Source organism: Cydia splendana, chromosome 2, assembly GCF_910591565.1.
Source record: "Cydia splendana chromosome 2, ilCydSple1.2, whole genome shotgun sequence".
NCBI classification, from domain to species: domain Eukaryota; kingdom Metazoa; phylum Arthropoda; class Insecta; order Lepidoptera; family Tortricidae; genus Cydia; species Cydia splendana.
The window spans coordinates 28,060,956-28,082,573 of record NC_085961.1 but is presented as its reverse complement, the minus strand read 5'-3'; the positions used below and the strand labels follow the sequence as shown (position 1 = coordinate 28,082,573).

At 43.3% G+C, this 21,618-nt stretch overlaps 1 protein-coding gene and 1 pseudogene across 1 annotated transcript in view; both read right to left on the bottom strand.

The window, feature by feature from the left end:
* The window catches only part of LOC134806067 (uncharacterized), a 127,199-nt gene extending 107,161 nt beyond the window's left edge, over positions 1–20,038 (bottom strand). Inside the window, exon 1 of the mRNA XM_063779326.1 lies at positions 18,553–20,038. Coding sequence (XP_063635396.1) covers positions 18,602–19,996 — 1,395 coding nt within the window. The 5' untranslated portion in view covers positions 19,997–20,038 and the 3' untranslated portion in view covers positions 18,553–18,601. The remainder of the gene's footprint in view (positions 1–18,552) is intronic.
* On the bottom strand, positions 329–3,970 carry LOC134801391 (uncharacterized; annotated as a pseudogene).
* Positions 20,039–21,618: the final 1,580 nt, after the last annotated feature.

Genomic DNA, 21,618 nt, shown 5'->3' with positions numbered 1-21,618 from the left:
AAACTGAATCTGCCATTTGAAAAGTGTGAATACAATGTTTTAATATTTTACAGATAAATTACAGGCGATAGTTTTACAAATGAAATGGGTTTCTGCCACCAGTGCCACCTTATTATAAAGCAGTAGATTTTTTTGCTAACAAGGTATGCCCACCAAATACGCTCATAAGAACGATATATTCTATCGATATAGGCTATGAACTATCTAATGACATACAGGGTGTAATCGTTAAGTGTAGCCAGGCTATAATTCCGTAAATATAACAGATATCAGAAAACTTCAAATTGATATCGAAAGTGCGTTACCCAATGACAAAAATTACATTCTCTCTTCTTCTAAGTCGGTCCCTCACTGCTGAGGATCGTGACTCCGCTTACTAATTTTTCCTATGGCAGCTCTCCACTTATCCCTGTCAGTTGCTTTGTGGAAAGCGTTGCTTGTGATGTCCATCTGGGCGGATATTTGGTCACACCATCTCGTTGGACTTGGTCCTCTAGGTCGTCTGCCGTCCACCTTTCCCATCACGACAAGTCTCTCCAAGTTGTCAGGGTCTCTGCGAGCTATGTGACCGAAGTATCTCAGTACTCGTTGAAGACAGATGATGGATAGTCTAGGTTCCTTTTCCAATTTGAGCTGCGCTAATATGGTGCGGCGTGCCGTCCAGGGTATTCGGAGCATGCGCCGCCCCACCCACATCTCAAATGCATCGACTTTTTCCGAAGATCCGTTTTCAGTGTCCAGGTTTCCGCCCCGTAGAGAAATATGGGAAAGACAAGGGTACCTATTCTGGTTTTGGTTTTGTTGAGAATATTCCTGTCTTTCCATATTCTTTGCAGCTGAGACATTACCGATTTTGCCATACCGGTTCTTCGTCTGATTTCGGCCTCAGATCCGCCCCTGTTGCTCAGAACAGCGCCTAGGTATGTGAACTCTTAACTATTTCATAGCTGTTAAGGGCGTCTGTTTGCTGACGGGTATTGAATCTGTCAACTATCATGATTTTGGTTTTTGTCTTATTGATAGTTAGTTCGTATTCTCGGCTTGTGTCTTCAAGGCGGTCCAGCAATGTTCTCATTTCGGATTCCCTAGAGGCAAAGAGTCTGGTGTCGTCGGCATATCTGAGGTTAGAGATTTTGCATCCACCCACCGTAACACCTCCATCCCAGTCCTCCAATGTACGTCGCATGTGTTTTGACGACCGGTCTGGCCTAGTGGGTAGTGACCCTGCCTATGAAGCCGATGGTCCCGGGTTCGAATCCTGGTAAGGGCATTTATTTGTATGATGATACAGATATTTGTTCCTGAGTCATGGTTGTTTTCTATGTATTTAAGTATTTATATATTATATTTATCGTTGTCTGAGTACCCACAACACAAGCCTTCTTGAGCTTACCGTGGGGCTTAGTCAATTTGTGTAAGAATGTCCCTATAATATTTATTTATTTATTTATTTATTTATGATGTGCTCTCCGTAAATGTTAAATAGTATCGGGGATATGATACAGCCTTGTCGAACACCCTTCTGGAACACGAAACGACTAGATGTTGTGTTCTCCACCCTCACCGTTCCAAAGCCAGAGTCGTATAGGTTTTGTATTAGTTTAACCAAATGCTGCGGGACACCAAACTCGCTCAGGACTTCCCAAAGTTTGTTCCACTTTACACAGTCAAAGGCTTTCTGGTAATCCACGAAGCACATGACCAACGGTTGTTTGAATTCATAGCACTTTTCAAATGATCTGTCTGACGTTGAGAATTTGCTCGCGTGTGCCTCGGCCTTTAACAAACCCTGCCTGTTCTTGAGGTATTTGCCAGCGTAAGACCTCCGCTGTGATATTATCTGGACCGGATGCTTTGTTCTTTTTTAGTTTTCTAATGGCCTCCGTCACTTCCGAGCGTAGTATGTCTGGTTCTGGGCTCACTGCTTCGGCTAGCATTCCAGTGGCTTTGTCGCAGTGTTCGTCTTCAATTATCCAAGACTGGGGTTTGCGTTTCCGGGTAATTTGGCGAATCTTCCTAAAGAGGTCAGCTGTTTGATGCTTTTCTGAATGGGCTTCTATTTCAGAACAGACGTCTTCAAGGTTTTTATCACGCCTGCAGAATGCATCAATGGTTTTATCGAGCCGTTGGTATTCGAGCTGTTTTTCCTCACTGTTCTCTCCTTTTAGTAGGTTTTTTCTGCGTGTTATCATATCCCATGTTTCATCGCTTATCCAGACTTTCCTGCCTATTGGTGATTCTCTCATGGTGTTAAGAGTCTCATGTATCTGGCCTCGAAATTTCGTCCACATTTGTTCTGGATCGCTGCTTATACCGATGTTGTCTGTGGTCAGTTTGGTCTCCATCTTGTTCTTGAAACTCTCTGCTAGAGCTGGCGATAACTTGCTGGGCTTGCTTTCACTTTTGCTGGTAGTTTTCAAGCGCAGACGAACATCCGCTTCCAGAAGCATATGGTCGGACCCGCAGTCTGCTCCTGGGAAGGTTTTCGTGTTGGTTACTGATGATCTCCAGCGATGACTGACGTTTATGAGGTCTAACTGGTTTCTGTACTGGTCCCCCGGTGATTTCCAGGTGTACCTCCTTCTCTTATGGTGCTTAAAGCACGTGTTAAGTATGGTCAATGAGTTGCCAACGCAGAACTCCAAGAACCTTTCACCTCTTGCATTGCGGGTGCCAAGCTCCCACTGTTTGCCGAATATGGTCGCCCTCCTCCATTTGGCCTATTTTTGCATTTAGATCTCCCTGCAAACTGAACAATTATCTCTTTGGCAATTTCCCGATGGTCATCTCTAGTTGGCCATAGAACTCGTCAATCTCCTGGTCTGTAGACTGTGCAGTTGGGGCGTATACCTGGACTCTATGTTAAGGGCGCATGGTTTGCAGTTAAAACGGATTGTAATTGTTCTGCCATTTACAGGGTTGTATCCGGTCACATATTTATTGACTCTTGCAGGCACCAGGATACCGACGCCATGTTTGCTTTCCTTCTCGTGACCAGAAAAATACAGCATGTTTCCTGCGTCTGTTCTGTAGTGGCCCTTAAGGTGCGTTTCGCATAGTCCTAGTATGGAGACGTTGTAGCGTTCCATTTCTCGCTCTATTATGGAAGTTTTCCCGGGCTTTAATATACCTCTGACATTCCACGTGCCAATCCGGTGGTTAGTGCGGATGGACATCTTGGGTTTGTTATCGTCAGTAGCATTTACGATCCCGGAAGCCTGATGATGCACTCCCGGGGCGTCTTCGGTAGCCAATTTCACACTCCGCAACCCGGTAATTGTGGAGCGCCGGGGGACGATTTAAAATTACATTATGTAATAACTTTTTTTTAATACAAGCAGAAATATCCCAAACATTTACTTCAAACCCTCCCATACATTTAGTACGACGACTCACCACTCAAAGAACGTCGGTGTCGTAAGAGATAAAACTACTTGAGATTAATTATTTGTGATAATAAACTGTAATAAAATATTAAAACTACCGTTTATGAAATAATAAATCTATCATTTATTTTTTAAGTAATTAATTTTTTTGATTACAGTAGTTGCTCGAAGTGACGCCCTTCTTGTGCGATACATTGCCCTCTTAAATATTTCTAAATGAACTATTCTTAAAATTTGCGGTGTAGTAAAAAAAATAATGTCAGATTTATTATTTCATAAATAGTAGTTTTATTATTTTCTTACAGTTTTTTATCGTAAATAATGAATCTCAAGCAGTTTTATCTCTTACGACACCGACGTTCTTTGAGGGGTGAGTCGTCGTACTAAATATATGGGAGGGTTTGAAGTTAATGTTTGGGATATTTCTGCTATTATTTAAAAAAAGTTAATAATGTAATTTTTGTCATTGGGTAACGCACTTTCGATATCAATTTGAAGTTTTCTGATATCTGTTATATTTTCGGAATTATACACGGCTACACTTAACGATTACACCCTGTATAAGTTACTTCGGGACGCGTCATGGTCCAGAACCCATACTATCCGGGACACAGTTCTTTAATATTATGTAGGGCTAAAAAGGCCCTCTGTCAGTGCGGGTGACAAGGCCCGGTCCCGGGCCTTATTGAACGTATGAGATGAAATAGTACATTTAAATATTTTAATATAGGTAATTATGAGTTATTTGTTTTCCCGATAAGATTTAAGTAAGCATCACTTACTGACTCACAAAATTATAAGTGTAGTACGGTCAGCCAAGAAAGTGGTTTACCACTTTTCGACTCTATTATCTGATTGATAGAGTCGAAAAGTGGTAAACCACTTTCTTGGCTGACTGCACCTGAATTTTATTAGATGTTTTTAAAGCCTTATTATCAATAGAGCTTTAAACATTAAGTTATAAGTGAAATATAATAAGCGTCTTTAGTTGTAAAAAATATGTTATAAGACCTATAACTAATGAAGGGATAATTTTAGATATAGTCCACTTTTTTCGAGTAGGTAAAATAGACGATTTCTTATATCTTTAATAAAAAAACTCCTAGGTTTAATTCGGTATATGTTTACCGCATACCATCGCCCACCACCACACTGTTAACTGACAGTTCGTAAACCTTATTACAAAAGGCATAAGGTCCACCGATGGACAGTTGAGAGCGTCGCCGTTTGTACCTATCTTAATACAAAAGTCAACAACATGACATGAACAAACAAGGAAAGCTATATATAAAAAGTGTTTTTTCTCTGTCTTCTCATAAAGGAAAGCTTTGACAATTTGAATTCTTCAAAGGAGGTCAGTAGTTAACTCTAAACTCGAAAATTGAGGTAGTGTGCGTGAGCTGCGTTTGTGTGTGAAATGGGGTAATTTGACAGAATCTGAAAATTTACCCTCCTCTACGCCCTCTTAAGTTCCCTATATTTTTTTTGGGTGGCTTGATTTTGCTGCCAGTTTTTTTAATAATATGATGCTTATATATATTTTTTGGCGCTAAAATATTAATGCACAGCCAAATTATATTATTATATGCCCAACGAAAGTTCCTGTTTAATATTTTAGTTGCCCTGTTAATAATAAGCCTTTAATGATCAGGTTCCAATAAATTGTGATTTTATCTACGTATCTGGAAAAGCCCAATAAATACTAGCCAATTAGTATAAAGGCAGTCTCCGGGGAAATTAGGAATGTGCGTAATGCGAACGAAATGCTAAACTAAATGTATCGGCAAATGTCAAAAGCGAGTGACAGGGGATACCCTGCGTATTTGTCACTATGGTAAAGGTTTTTCGTCATAGACAGTAGTTTCGTACGGTTAGAGTCGGACCAAGTCAAGTAAATAACTTCTACCATCATAACATAAATTATAGTTCATTACATAATTACGAGGTTTTACCTTCATTACAATTTGTAACATAACTGACATGTAATTTAAGTATTTCCAGTAGACAATGAATTCGCCGATCTAAAGTGTCACGGTGAATCAGCCCAACTTTTCAACGTTCGGCTTCATTGTAATATGTGAGCTTCCACGGGAAAAGGTACCTTATGGCGGCTGGCGCTTACGTCGCAAAGCACCGCAATAGTATTGGAGCGGCGTTAATAATAGCGTAAGCGCCAACCGCCATTAAGGTACCTTTACCCGTGGGAGGTCACATATATTCTATCCAATTATTTTTCCACCCTTTGTGAGGAACTCGTTTCCTTGGCTCAAAAGGAATCGCATTGATGATTGTTAAAAATACTTTTAGAATTCCGTTAACATGTATGGAACATGTTAATTATGTTGTGGATGTGATTATATCGATAATATACTAGTAAACTCATATGTGTTTAGAATAAGCGTGAAACAAATTGCAATCAATTAGATTTTAAAATAGACTTCGTCCGCGTATTGGTCAATAAGGTTCGGGAAAACCGGCGTCTTTTCTCTGCACATTACAGCAATAATTCATATTATGGTTTGGGTACATTTTTTAGTACTTTTATTAAACAAATTTCAAGTAGTGAAAGGATTTAATATGCGTATAAAGATTTAATTTGGCTTTAGATTTCGTTTATTTTACAATGACCACAGGAAAGTACATTCCCTTAACTAAAACTAAAAAAGTAATTGACTCATATAAGTAACACTGACCATATACACATACAAATAATCTCGGCTGTTTTATATCTTTTCACTATAATATTAAATAAATATCCGTAAACAAATTCCGATTACGTTCATATCCTTTTCAAGATCAGTGAAGTTTCTGACAAATGTGTGACATATTTTTTTAGGACAGCTTGAAAGAGGAATCTTATTTTTGTTGTATGTGCTTGAATCTTTTTATAATATTGAATTAATTTTTTTGAAATTATTTGGTACCATTGTTTAAGTTTGATACCAAAAAAAGATATTACTAAAATAATCTTTACTCAATCTACTTTAAAAATCGTCTGAAGTTACTCTTAATCACTTTATAAGTTTTTTTGTGTTTATAATTTCTTGGCACCATTTTCGTAACCTACCCGACTGTGCCACTTAGGCATAAGAAGACTTTAGTACCCCACTTATTTGCCTCGACTGTAGCAGAGTTGACCAAAAATTAACTTGAATAAGAATAAGAATAGAATTTTTTTTCTTATTCAAATCGATTTGAATTAGAATAATTCTTGCACTAGTTATTTTAGAATAAAATTAAGGTGAATAAATCATGTGACTTTTATTTTAAATGCGGAATGAAAAACAGAATAATTATTCTAGAAGTGGGACTATTTTAAATAAGGCTTTATTCAATTAAAATGTTATTTAGAATTAAGTTAATTTTTGTAGTCCAATTGGTTATGTTTTGTAAGTTGATTTTCACCCTTCTATTTAAAAGTCGGATTGATTTGATATTTGTTACTTTAGTTTAGGTACAGTACCCATTGAAGAGTTCCGCTGTACACTATCAGAATATTCTGGTTCTATCATCCGATCAGGGTGCTTACCCAACATGCCAAACGTTAACGCTCCGTAGAGTTGCGTATAGTCTCTCTCTATCACTCTTACATATTAGTGCCATAGAGAGACAGAGATAGCGTTTCGTTGTCGTAGCGCAAACGATTGGCATATTGGCTACGGACCCAAGGTGCCTAGCCAAGATGACAATTTTTGTTTTAAATTTAATAACCAGATCATTAGGTAAATTTTGCTGTTTTGGGGGCCTAGCCAAGATGCCAATCGCTTGTGTTCCGACAACGGAGCACTTTCTGTCTCTATCACTCTTACATATTAGTGCGATAGAGAGACAGAGATAGCGCGTTTCGTTGTCGTAGCGCAAACGATTGGCATATTGGCTACGCACCTAAGGTGCCTAGCCAAGATGACAATTTTTGTTTTTAATTTAATAACCAAATTATTAGGTAAATTTAGCTGTTTTGGGGGCCTAGCCAAGTTACCAATCGCTTGTGTTCCGACAACGGAGCACTTTCTGTGTCTATCACTCTTACATATTAGTGCGATAGAGAGACAGAGATATCGTTTCGTTCTCCTAGCGCAAACTATTGGCATATTGGCTACGCACCCAACATGCCTAGCCAAAATGGCAATTTTCGTTTTTAATTTAATAACCAAATCTTTGGGTACAATTTAGCTGTTCTGGGGGCCTAGCCAATATGCCAATCACTTGCGCTCCGACAAGGAAGCGCTTTCTGTCTCTATCGCTCTTACATATTTGTGCGATAGAGAGACAGAAATAGCGTTGCGATGTCGTGGCGCAAACGTTTGGCATGTTGGCTACGCTTTGAAGGTGCCTAGCCAAGATGCCAATTTTTGTTTTTAATTTAATAACCAAATCATTAGGTACAATGTAGCTGTTCTGGGAGCCTAGCCAACATGCTAATCGTTTGCGCTACTACAACGAAACGGCATCTGTCTGATTTGGTTATTAAAATAAAACAAAAATTGGCATCTTGGCTAGGCACCATGGGAGCGTAGCCAATATGCCAAACGTTTGCGCTACGACAACGAAACGCTATCTCTGTCTCTCTATCGCACTATATGTAAGAGTGATAGAGACAGAAAGCTGTTCTATGTTAGAGCGCAAGCGATTGGCATGTTGGCTAGGCCCCCAGTACAGCTAAATTTACCTAATTCTTTGGTTATTAAAATAAAAACAAAAATTGGCATCTTGACTAGGCACCTTGGGAGCATAGATAATATGCCAAACGTTTGCGCTACGACAACGAAACGCTATTTCTGTCTCTCTATCGCACTAATATGTAAGAGTGATAGAGACAGAAAGCGCTTCATTGTTGGAGCGCAAGCGATTGGCATGTTGGCTAGGCCCCCAGAACAGCTAAATTTACCTAATGATTTGGTTATTAAATTGAAAACAAAAATTGTCATCTTGGCTAGACACCTTGGGTTCGTAGCCAATATGCCAATCGTTTGCGCTACGACAATGAAACGCTATCTCTGTCTCTTTATCGCACTAATATGTATTAAGAGTGATAGAGACAGAAACTAATTGGCATCTTGGCTACGCACCCAAGGTGCCTAGCCAAGATGCCAATTTTTGTTTTTAATTTAATAACCAAATCTTTGGGTACAATATAGTTATTCTGGGGGCCTAGCAGATATGGCAATTTTTGTTCTTTTTTAATTTAATAACCGAATATTAGGTAAATTTAGCTGTTCTGGGGGCCTAGCCAACAAGCCAATCGCTTGCGCTACGAAACGAAACGCTATCTCTGTCTCTCTATCGCACTAATACGTAAGAGTGATAGAGACAGAAAGCGCTTCGTTGTCGGAGCGCAAGCGATTGGCATCTTGGCTAGGCCCCTAGACCAGCTAAATTGAACCTAATGATTTGGTTATTAAATTAAAAACAATACGGTTACTGAAACTATGCGACAGTCAATTTGTAAGATTTTATTTCATAAAATAGGTATAAATTAGACAAGAGACTAACTACTATTACATCTAATATACCTAACTATACGTAATTAGTACCTATACGGTACCCAGACTACACTTTTATTCGTGGAATATTATTTCTAATAAAAATCATGATTATATTTATTTGATTAAAAATAAGTTATTTCTCATTCAATTTTTTCTCATAAGAATTATTCCCAACCAAAATTATTTGAATATTTTTGACGGGAATAAAATCGAGATAAAATAATAATAAATAAATAAAAAAAAAAAAAAAAAAAAAAAAAAAAAAAAAAAAAAAAAGACGCTGTCAACGTCAGTCGTGTTTTTATAAATTTTCTCAAATTATTTTCTAGATTTTGTATTTACATGTTGCTTTCTACATTATTTTTATGAAAAATATAACCCAAGACTACATATATATAAGGGTTATAATTGGCCATAGAATATGATGTCCTAACATGTACGACAAAACTCCCTGTGAAAGAAAATGCAAACGAGAAGCAAAACACGAGCTCAACTAGCGTCTCCACGAAACGCACGCCCACCACCCCCGTCCGCATCATCCGTCTCCTCGCAATCGTCGTCGGGCGATGAATTCGCCACCGCGCCCGACACCAGCGAGTCGAGCGATGAGTGCGGGCCGCCGCCACCGCCGTCACGACCACCTGCGCGGCGCGGGCGGCCACCGCTGTCGGCACGCTTGGGGCCTGCGGGACATCCTGCCCCGCCCACGGCTCCCGCTGCCGGTGGTGTAGTGCGTCGCATGCGATGGTCTCAAACCATTAATGAGAACGTCATGCGCGCCTACTATGGGGCTACAGAGGGGGGAACCAACTTATGCGCGTACCGTGTCCGAATGCTTCCACTGTTTCAGGCCCTCGAACCGACCATCGACGTGACTGCGCAACGACTATCGGATCAGGTGCGAGTCATCCAGCGGCAAAAGCGGTTGGATGACTCGACACTTGATCGGCTTCGCCTGGAGGCTCTCTCTGCTCGCGCAGCTTCTACCTCGGCGCGGGATCCGCCCGCCACGTCGCCGGATCCGGTGCCGGCACCCGACCAGGCACCGGGGGCGCCGCGGGTAGATCTCAGTGCCGACGAGGAGGAGTTCGCGCAGAGTGTGGGTAGTACAGCCAATGAGCAACTGAGGAGGACTCTGGACGAGGCGATTACGCGGTACCGCTCCACACCCGATACTAGGCCACGATTACCACGTTTGCCTATGAATAGACACAATCTAGCGCTAATGGGAGCCCTAAACGCTTTACTAGAGCCATATTTGCGGACTAGTAAAGATTTAGATGATACGCACGCGATCATGTATTGCGGAGCCATCGCGGCGTGCCGTGTTGCACGAGTCAAGTTTCCGGACTCTGAACGTGCACCTAGGACCGCCGGAGGTGCCCCCGCATGGCAAATACGGATCGAGCGACGTATCAGCTCTTTTAGGACTCTTATCGCAAAGCTGATCTGCTTCAGGGGGGGCAACAATCGCCCCCGAGTAATGCGCTTTGTAAACCAGGCATTCGTGGGGACGGATATCAGGCCCCGCGACTACATGGCCAACGTTACGGAGCGCATCGACTTTCTAAAGCAGAAAGTCTATGCATGGGCAAACCGTATTCGCCGCTACAGAGAGCGTGTGGACCGATTCCAGCAGAATCGTCTTTTCCAGAGTGACCAAAGGAAGATGTACCGAAAGTGGGAGGAAACCAACCTTCGTGCATCCGACTCGCGGCCACCGGATGCTACTGTCATGAATGACTTCTGGCGTAGCATCTGGTCGGTGCCTGTCGGACACACCGAGGGGAGTTGGATGAGTGTTGTCGAGCGTGAGTGCGAGTCCATTGAACCTATGGGGGCAGTCACCATCAGCCCCGATGACGTAAGTTGTGCCATCCGCACGGCCCAGAACTGGAAAAGTCCTGGGCCGGATGGATTGCACAACTTCTGGCTAAAATGGTTCCGATGCTCGCACTCCTACTTAGCAGCACAATTTCAACAAACCCTCGAACTTGGTTCTCTCCCACCTTCCTTAACAACTGGTGTCACCTTCCTGCTCTATAAGTCCGGTAGTACCACGGAAGCGAAGAACTACAGACCCATCACATGCTTGCCTACACTCTACAAGCTCCTTACATCCATTTTGAGAGCAAAAATCAACGCGCACATTGTCGCAAACAATATTTTGGCCTCTGCTCAAAATGGATGTAGGGTTGGGTCCCGTGGTACTAAAGAGCTCCTCCTCATAGACATGACCATCTGCCAACAAATCCAGCGGACCAAGGGGGCCCTCTCAGCCGCTTGGATTGACTACAAGAAGGCCTATGATTCGGTGCCTCATTCATGGCTGGGGAGGGTCTTAGAGCTGTACAAAGTTGATGCAGCTTTGAGAGCCTTCCTAAGCGCGTGTATGGGGCAGTGGACCACAGTCCTTCGTCAACCAGGAGGCGGGGATGACCGACCTGGCCCACAGGATTTTATAAGGATTGAGCGAGGAATATTTCAGGGCGACAGTCTGAGTCCGCTATGGTTCTGCCTAGCTCTGAATCCCCTCAGCACCTTGCTGAAGGATTTGGGACTAGGTTGCCGGCTTCGGAGAGAGGGTGAAGTTATTTCTCACCTTCTGTACATGGATGACCTCAAATTATTTGCACCAAATACCCAAGGCTTGTTGGAGCTACTGAAAACCACCGAAGTCTTCAGTAGTGCCATCAACATGGAGTTTGGTGTCGATAAATGTGCGGTTATGCATGTACAGCGGGGGAAGGTTGTAAATTCAACAAATTTACAACTTTCTGAGACAATGTCTTTCAGGTCTATCTCTGAATCAGAGACCTATAAATACCTTGGTATGTCACAGTCGTTGGGTATTGAGGACGAGGGTATTAGACGGTCGGTGAAGGAGCGCTTTTTCAGTCGGCTCACAAAAGTCCTTAACAGTCTTTTGTCAGGAGGCAACAAAGTGCGCGCCTTCAACGCCTGGGTAATGCCTCTTCTCACATACTCCTTTGGCATACTAAGGTGGACTCAGACCGAGCTGGACGCCCTGGATCGGAGGGTCCGGTCACTGCTCACCACACATCGCATGCTACACCCACGCTCGTCAGTTATGAGATTGTACATCCCACGGAAGTGTGGAGGCCGAGGCTTCCTAAACGCCAAAGATCTCCACAACCGCGAGGTGTACAATCTCAGGAATTATTTCCTTAACAACGAGTGTGGGATGCATCGTGATGTGGTGGCAGTAGACAGGAACCTCACGCCGCTCTCCTTGGCAAAAGAGAACTGGCGCAAACCTGTGGTACTAAGTACTGCGGATCGCAAGGCGGCATGGGAGAGTAAGGCGCTACACGGGCGGTTCTACAAGGCCCTCACGGGACCCGATGTGGACCTGCTCGCGTCGGTGAACTGGTTACGATTCGGGGACCTCTTCGGAGAAACCGAGGGTTTTGCCTGTGCAATTGCGGACGAAGTGATGATGACGAACAACTATCGGAAATATATCCTGAAGGACGGTACGGTCGACATTTGTCGGGCATGCCGCCGTCCCGGAGAGTCACTCAGGCATATCATTTCCGGTTGTTCTCATCTTGCTAACGGTGAGTACTTGCACAGACATAATCTCGTAGCCAGGATTATTCACCAGCAACTTGCTCTTCTATACGGCCTTGTGGACCGCGAAGTACCGTACTACAAGTACTTACCTGCGCCTGTTCTCGAGAATGGTCGTGCCACGCTCTATTGGGATCGATCTATCATCACTGACAGGACTATTGTCGCCAATAAGCCTGACATCGTGCTGATAGACCGATCGCAGCGCCGGGCCGTGCTCGCCGACGTCACCATCCCCCATGATGAGAATCTCGTGAAGGCCGAGAAGGACAAGTCCAGCAAGTACCTAGACTTAGCTCACGAGATTACCGCCATGTGGGATGTTGACTCGACGATCATTGTTCCGATAGTTGTGTCAGCGAACGGTCTCATAGCGAAGAGTCTCGACCAACACCTAGAGAGACTCTCGCTGGGTGGTTGGATCAAGGGTCAGATGCAGAAGGCGGTAATATTGGACACGGCGCGTATAGTACGTCGGTTCCTCACTCTGCGGCCCTGACCACCGGCAGCTTGGGCCAAGCTCCGCTGCCGGCGGCACCCTAGGTTAGGTTTTTTATAATGTGTTTATATGTATTTTTTATTGTTTTGTAAGTGTTTTTATATTTTACTTTTATATTCATATTATAACAAACCTAACTTAAGACGAAAAATAAATAAAGAGAATAAATAAATAAATATTAGAGTACATTCTTACACAGATTGACTAAGTCCTACAGTAAGCTCAAGAAGGCTTGTGTTGTGGGTACTCAGACAACGATAATATATATATAATATATAAATACTTAAATACATAGAAAACAACCATGACTCAGGAACAAATATCTGTGTCATCACACAAATAAATGCCCTTACTGGGATTCGAACCGAGGACCATCGGCTTCACAGGCAGGGTCACTACCCACTAGGCCAGACCGGTCGTCAGATGTTTTTATTCCTTCGAATTCTTATTCAAATAATGATTTTATTCTTGAATGCCCAACACTGGACTGTAGTACTCGTATAAACTAAAGGCAAATACAAGTAACAGGTAAATAAATGTAATGTTATTTAACTTCTCATTTACCCCCTAGCCCCTACCCGTAGCGGCCCAAATGGGCTCAATGAAATTTTAAATGTAAATGTCTTGACATAAAGTTAATATTCAAACAACCCTAAAAATGATATATATCAGCTGGTGTTTAGGGTTCCGTAGCCAAAGGGTAAAAACGGAATCCTATTACTAAGACTCCACTGTCCGTCTGTTTGTCTGTTCAGGCTGTATCTCATGAACCGTGATAGCTAGACAGTTGAAAATTTCACACATGATGTTTTTCTGTTGCCGCTATAACAACAAATATTAAAAATTACGGAACCCTCGGTGGGCGAGTCCGACTCGCACTTGCTCGGTTTTTTAACATAGTTTAGTGAGAGTTCTCATTGACGTATTTTTACAAGCGCAACTCGCTGGATACATATTTATGAGACGACGTTGACACGGCTCGCAGTACATTTCACACGCTCCAATACGAGATCAAAACCTTAACAAATTGTTGATACAGAATCGGCCTCTCGGGCAGAATTTTGATGAGTCCTTTAAATCAACGGTCGGCAACCAGCGGCCCGCGGGCCGCATGCGGTCCGCGAACCTCTCACTTGCGGCCCGCGAGCCTCCCTGGCTATTTTGTATGAAATATTGACTAATGACAATGTCTGATAAAGTCATAAATATTAACAAAGTGCGGCCCGCGTCTACTTCGTTAACTGCTATTTGGCCCTTGGTTGCTAAAAGGTTGCCGACCGCTGTTTTAAATGATTCTGAGTAGGCATACTATGGAGTACCAAGTGGCCGAAGACCGTCTGTACGCCCTAGGTACAGCTGGAGATACGAAGTGCAGAAAAACCTTAGCGAACTCGGCGCCGTCGACTGGACAGAAACGGCTTTGGACAGAGTAGCATGGCGGTCTTTGGTGTCGGAGACCAAGATCCACTTCGGGTCGTTGCGCCACAGCAGTAAGTAAGTAAGTAGGCATACTCGTAACACGACAGTCACATTAAATACTTGCCAGCAAACATACCAGCTCATAGAATAATATTTTAAATTTAATGAGCTGGAAAAACTTTCTCTTTAATAAAATAAAATCCTACGTTTATTCCGGAAACTTACTCCGCGGTAGACCAAGTTCCTGCTAACAATGGGCGAAGTTTTATTAAGCCACTGATAAAATCTTAACGAACCTAAGTTTGGTTTCAATATCGTTAAGGCAGATAAGAACTATATCTATGTATGGTAGCTTCCTTCTTAATTAGATATACAGGGTGTAAGTCTAATACGATCTAATATTTAAGTAAATACATATTTTTTTTGTTTTTTTTTATTTCATCCGTAATTCGAATCTAAGATGAGTTAGATAAATAAAATAGTTAACGACAACCACTCAGTTAACTTGACTGTTCCCTACAGCTGTTAACAGGGCACATTAGTGTTTCATCGTTTTTCATCAATTATTAACGGTTAAAATTCTTATTTTCGCCATTACGTATTTAGTTGACCGACTTTTACTAAAAGAATCTTCATTGCTTGGCTTGACAAGGATAGCTTAATTAAAGTCATAGAAAAGTATGTACCTACTTGAAATACCAGACCTTCAGTTGATATCTATTGTGATGAATTTCAGTAAAACCTAAAATAAACCCGACCCTTATAAATACAAAATAGGTCGCTGGGTTCTACAGATTCGCTCTGGGTCTATTTGCATAATACTGTCCCTATAAAGCGTATCGTCTGGTTCTGACCTTGTTACGAAATGCTACAATATTTTAAAGATTTCTTACATACGGACAGCGATTTCAACGATAAAGGGAACTATTATTTATATTGCCTGAAGGATGAAGGGAGTTATTTACATGCGTTTTCAGGAAAAAGGCGGTGGAAATGTGTTATTGATTGGCCTATTATGTAACTCAAATGTTTCACAGATCATTTGACTAGACGGGTCATACGAGTACCTATACGACTCGTGGTGCACTTTTATTGTCAGTCAGTAGACGGCGCTAAACATTATTTTTACAGGTACCTAACTTATTTGTGTGTTAAAACTGTCACTTGAACTGCATTATTTATAAACGGGCTTGCCTGACCGCTGTCACAGGCACAAAAGTAAATTTACCTAAAGCATCATATCTACAAGCATTTTAGGCAAATTATTTGAATGTGCCATCTAATGTTAACTCTTTGGTAACTTTCTCTAAGAGCTCACTAGACGTTTAACTATGCTAGGATTAACTATGTCTCAGCCTACACTATGGTCATGTTACCTCCCATTATAGGGTCATATTACCAGCATTCCTGGTAACTCACTATTTCAATGTTCCCAGCAGCAATAGGAGGCTCATTCTGATTTTAGTAACTTAAGGAAGTAGATATTTGTTTTTGATATCTGTCGGCTGTCAAAAGTGACATTTCTGGTTAGAGAAATATCACTGTTAACGCTGACAGATCATACTCGTTATAAATCTACAAATTCTCAGTTATTCTACTCAGAATAAGCCTTCGGGAATATATTTCTAATAATCTATGCCTCCGCTGAAAGACAATAGGTATGTCCGCAGGTACTCCAATTAATTGAGTGTATTACTGCAGCTGCAGCTTTGCGCGTCATCCGGGTTTACGTCTATTAGTTCGCTGATCGTCCGCGACGCCATAAGCTCGGAGTCTGTGGGTGGTAGTCTGTGTCTCCGGTCAAACAACAATACCTATGTCGGCAGGAGTTCCGAGTATTTCAGTCACTGGAGTGCACGATGCTCGCCATAAACTCAGAGTCTGTGGATGGTCGTCTGTGTCTCCGCTCAAAGAACAATACCTATGTCGGCAGGAGTTCCGAGTAGTTCAGTCACTGCAGTGCGCGATGCTCGCCTTAAACTCGGAGTCTACGTGTCGTAGTCTGTGTCTCCGCTGAAAGAACAATACCTATGTCAGCAGGAGTTCCGAGTAGGTAGTTCAGTCACTGCAGTGCACGATGCCCGCCATAAACTCGGAGTCTGTGGATGGTCGTCTGTGTCTCCGCTCAAAGAACAATACCTATGTCAGCAGGAGTTCCGAGTAGTTCAGTCACTGCAGTGCACGATGCTCGCCATAAACTCGGAGTCTGTGGATGGTCGTCTGTGTCTCCTCTCAAAGAACAATACCTTATGTCAGCAGGAGTTCCGAGTAGTTCAGACACTGCAGTGCGCGATGCTCGCCATAAACTCGGAGTCTACGTGTCGTAGTCTGTGTCTCCGCTGAAAGAACAATATGTCGGCAGGTGTTCCGAGTGATTGAGTGGTCGTTGCAGCTTTACGCGTCATTCGGTTTTATTTTTATAGGTTAGGGGCCCGGGCTTATTTCTCAACCCGGTTTAAGGGTTCACGGGGTAATTAGGAATAATTGATGGTTCAATGTCAAGTTTTAAGTTGAAACACCTGCTAATATTATTAGAATTCATCTAAGCTAATTCTGTACCGACTTTAATAGAACAAATGAAATGAAATGAAATGAAAAGCATTTATTTTCAGGTTACTAAGGCCCATAGATACATACCTTACAAACTAACATATATGTATTTGTACAATAAAAAAATCTTAAATACTAAAAACTCATTTTCGTGACGCAGTTTTCTGTTGCGGCGTCACTTGCTCTGGTGTAGGATTCGGTAGATTCGCACGGAACCGCCGAAATATCACACCCTTCGGCCAGAAGTCCGTGCTCGCGATGGCTTCCAGCAGCGGCCGCGGCACGCGCACCACAAACGAGCTGAAGTGCACGTAATGACGCGATCGCAGCTGGAACACTTTCAACTCGTAACGGGTCTAATTGCGAAGATATTCCACCACATCGTCTGCCGTGGCGGAAACATGCAGGCGCAAAGTGACACTTCGCACTATAAACGTCATATTTTGGTAGGAATAATACGTATATGTTGGCACTGTTACACTTTGCAACTGCAAAGTCTGGTCAGAGTTAGTTTGGTCCGACTGTACAGTAAATAATAAAAACAGGTATTAGGTCCCTCAGCAAGGTCGATGAAGCATATGCTGTAGTTAATCAAACGACGATACATTATATACCCAAGTAAAATATATATAAATAAGTACATATATCTTACATATATATCGGGATTTGATAGGCAATAGGATAGGATCCAGCTTTGTAGGCAAGATTCCAAGCAACAAGTTCTATAGTTTAATCCTATGATCTTTTTTCTATCCATCCACAAAAATTACACAACACAACCCTAGTTCATATCTATAACTTACACACAATTCATTCTGCTTAACCTTAGAGTGAGATTAGGGTTGCCTCCATTACAACGGGCTGACGTCATAATAATTTATTACGGTACCAGAATTAGTGAGATTGTCGGTAGATAAAGTAATGTAGACATATTTGCGGCCCTCGTACAATCGTCCACACTGTTAACTGTACATCGGTGGACCTTATGCCGTTTGTAATAAGGTCCACCGATTTGTAGAGTTAGGAGTGTTGCTGTTTGTACAGAGGGATGTTGACGGAATGAATTTAACAAGGTCGGGAATTGAAGCAAGTTATGTGGAAATTGTGACAAGAATTGGAAGCGCTGGTGGCTTAGCGGTAAGAGCGTGCGACTTTCATTTCGGAGGTCGCGGGTTCAAACCCCTCGTACTCGTACCAATGAGTTTTTCGGAACTTATATCATCTCAGCCATCTATGAGGACTAATCCCAATCAGGCCTAGTTTACCCTCTGGGTTGGAAGGTCAGATGGCAGTCGCTTTCGTAAAAACCAGTGCCTAAAATTCTCGGGATTAGTAGTCAAGCGGACCCCAGGCTCCCATGAGCCGTGGCAAAATGCCGGGATAACGCGAGTAAAATGATGATGATGCTCTTTAGCGATAAGACCGCCTGTTGTTGCTTAGTTTTTTATTTATGTTAATTTGCTGTATTTAATCATGTTTTCATTGTGCACAATAAAGAATATTATTATCTTTATTCATTTCTCATCTTAAGTTAGGTTATTTATAATATGAATATAAAAGTAAAATATAAAAACACTTACAAAACAATAAAAATTAATATAAACACATTATAAAAAACCTAACCTAGGGTGCCGCCAGCAGCGGGGCAGAGCCCAAGCTACCGGTGGTCAGGGCCGCAGAGAGAGGAACCGGCGGACTATCCGCGCCGTGTCCAAGATCACCGCCTTCTGCATCTGACCCTTGATCCAACCACCTAGCGAGAGTCTCTCAAGATGTTGGTCGAGACTCTTCGCTATTAGACCGTTCACTGAAACGACTATCGGGACAATGATCGTCGAATCAACATCCCACATGGCGGTTATCTCGTGAGCCAAGTCTAGGTACTTACTGGACTTGTCCTTCTCGGCTTTCACGAGATTCTCATCATGGGGGATGGTGATGTCAACGAGCACGGCCCGACGTTGCGATCGATCTATTATCACGATGTCAGGCTTATTGGCTACAATAGTTCTGTCAGTGATGATAGATCGATCCCAATAGAGCGTGGCACGACCATTCTCGAGAACAGGCGCAGGTAAGTACTTGTAGTACGGTACTTCGCGGTCCACAAGGCCGTATAGAAGAGCAAGTTGCTGGTGAATAATCCTGGCTACGAGATTATGTCTGTGCAAGTACTCGCCGTTAGCAAGATGAGAACAACCAGAAATGATATGCCTGAGTGACTCTCCGGGACCGCGGCATGCCCGACAAATGTCGACCGTACCGTCCTTCAGGATATATTTCCGATAGTTGTTCGTCATCATCACTTCGTCCGCAATTGCACAGGCAAAACCCTCGGTTTCTCCGAAGAGGTCCCCGAATCGTAACCAGTTCACCGACGCGAGCAGGTCCACGTCGGGTCCCGTGAGGGCCTTGTAGAACCGCCCGTGTAGCACCTTACTCTCCCATGCCGCCTTGCGATCCGCAGTACTTAGTACCACAGGTTTGCGCCAGTTCTCGTTTGCCAAGGAGAGCGGCGTTAGGTTCCTGTCTACTGCCACCACATCACGATGCATCCCACACTCGTTGTTAAGGAAATAATTCCTGAGATTGTACACCTCGCGGTTGTGGAGATCCTTGGCATTTAGGAAGCCTCGGCCTCCACACTTCCGAGGGATGTACAATCTCATAACTGACGAGCGTGGGTGTAGCATGCGATGTGTGGTGAGCAGTGATCGGACCCTCCGATCCAGGGCGTCCAGCTCGGTCTGAGTCCACCTTAGTATGCCAAAGGAGTATGTGAGTAGGGGCATTACCCAGGCGTTGAAGGCGCGCACTTTGTTGCCTCCTGACAAAAGACTGTTAAGGACTTTTGTGAGCCGACTGAAAAAGCGCTCCTTCACCGACCGTCTAATACCCTCGTCCTCAATACCCAACGACTGTGACATACCAAGGTATTTATAGGTTTCTGATTCAGAGATAGATCTGAAAGACATTGTCTCAGAGAGTTGTAAATTTCTTGAATTTACAACCCTCCCCCGCTGTACATGCATAACCGCACATTTATCGACACCAAATTCCATGTTGATGGCACTACTGAAGACTTCGGTGGTTTTCAGTAGCTCCAACAAGTCTTGGCTATTTGGTGCAAATAATTTGAGGTCATCCATGTACAGGAGGTGAGAAATGACTTCACCCTCTCTCTGAAGCCGGCAACCTAGTCCCAAATCCTTCAGCAGGGTGCTGAGGGGATTCAGAGCTAGGCAGAACCACAGGGGACTCAGACTGTCGCCCTGAAAGATTCCTCGCTCAATCCTTATAAAATCCTGCGGGCCAGGGCGGTCATCCCCGCCTCCTGGTTGACGAAGGACTGTGGTCCACTGCCCCATACACGTGCTTAGGAAGGCTCTCAAAGCTGCATCAACTTTATACAACTCTAAGACCCTCCCCAACCATGAATGAGGCACCGAATCATAGGCCTTCTTGTAGTCAATCCAAGCGGCTGAGAGGGCCCCCTTGTTCCGCCGGATTTGTTGGCAGATGGTCATGTCTATGAGGAGGAGCTCTTTAGTACCACGGGACCCAACCCTACATCCATTTTGAGCGGAAGCCAGAATATTGTTTGCAACAATGTGCGCGTTGATTTTTGCTCTCAAGATGGATGTAAGGAGCTTGTATAGTGTAGGCAAGCATGTGATGGGTCTGTAGTTCTTCGCTTCCGTGGTACTACCGGACTTATAGAGCAGGAAGGTGACACCAGTTGTTAAGGAAGGTGGGAGAGAACCAAGCTCGAGGGCTTGTTGAAATTGTGCTGCCAAGCGCGAGTGCGAGCATCGGAACCACTTTAGCCAGAAGTTGTGCAATCCATCCGGCCCAGGACTTTTCCAGTTCTGGGCCGTGCGGATGGCACAACTCACGTCATCGGGGCTGATGGTGACTGCCCCCATAGGTTCGATGGACTCGCACTCACGCTCGACAACAGTCATCCAACTCCCCTCGGTGTGTCCGACAGGCACCGACCAGATGCTACGCCAGAAGTCAGTCATGGCAGTAGCATCCGGCGGCCGCGTGTCGGGCGTACGAAGGTTGGTTTCCTCCCACTTTCGGTACACCTTCCTTTGGTCACTTTGAAAAAGGCGATTCTGCTGGAATCGATCCACACGCTCTCTGTAGCGGCGAATACGGTTTGCCCATGCATAGACTTTCTGCTTTAGAAAGTCGATGCGCTCTGTGACATTGGCCATGTAGTCGCGGGGCCTGATATCCGTCCCCGCGAACGCCTGGTTCACAAAGCGCATTACTCGGGGGCGATTGTTGCCCCCCCTGAAGCAGATCAGCTTTGCGATTATTATTATTATTATCTTTATTTATTTATCGTCTTAAGTTAGGTTTGTTATAATATGAATATAAAAGTAAAATATAAAAACACTTACAAAACAATAAAAAATACATATAAACACATTATAAAAAACCTAACCTAGGGTGCCGCCGGCAGCGGAGCTTGGCCCAAGCTGCCGGTGGTCAGGGCCGCAATGTGAGGAACCGACGTACTATACGCGCCGTGTCCAATATTACCGCCTTCTGCATCTGACCCTTGATCCAACCACCCAGCGAGAGTCTCTCTAGGTGTTGGTCGAGACTCTTCGCTATGAGACCGTTCGCTGACACAACTATCGGAACAATGATCGATGATTATTATTATTAT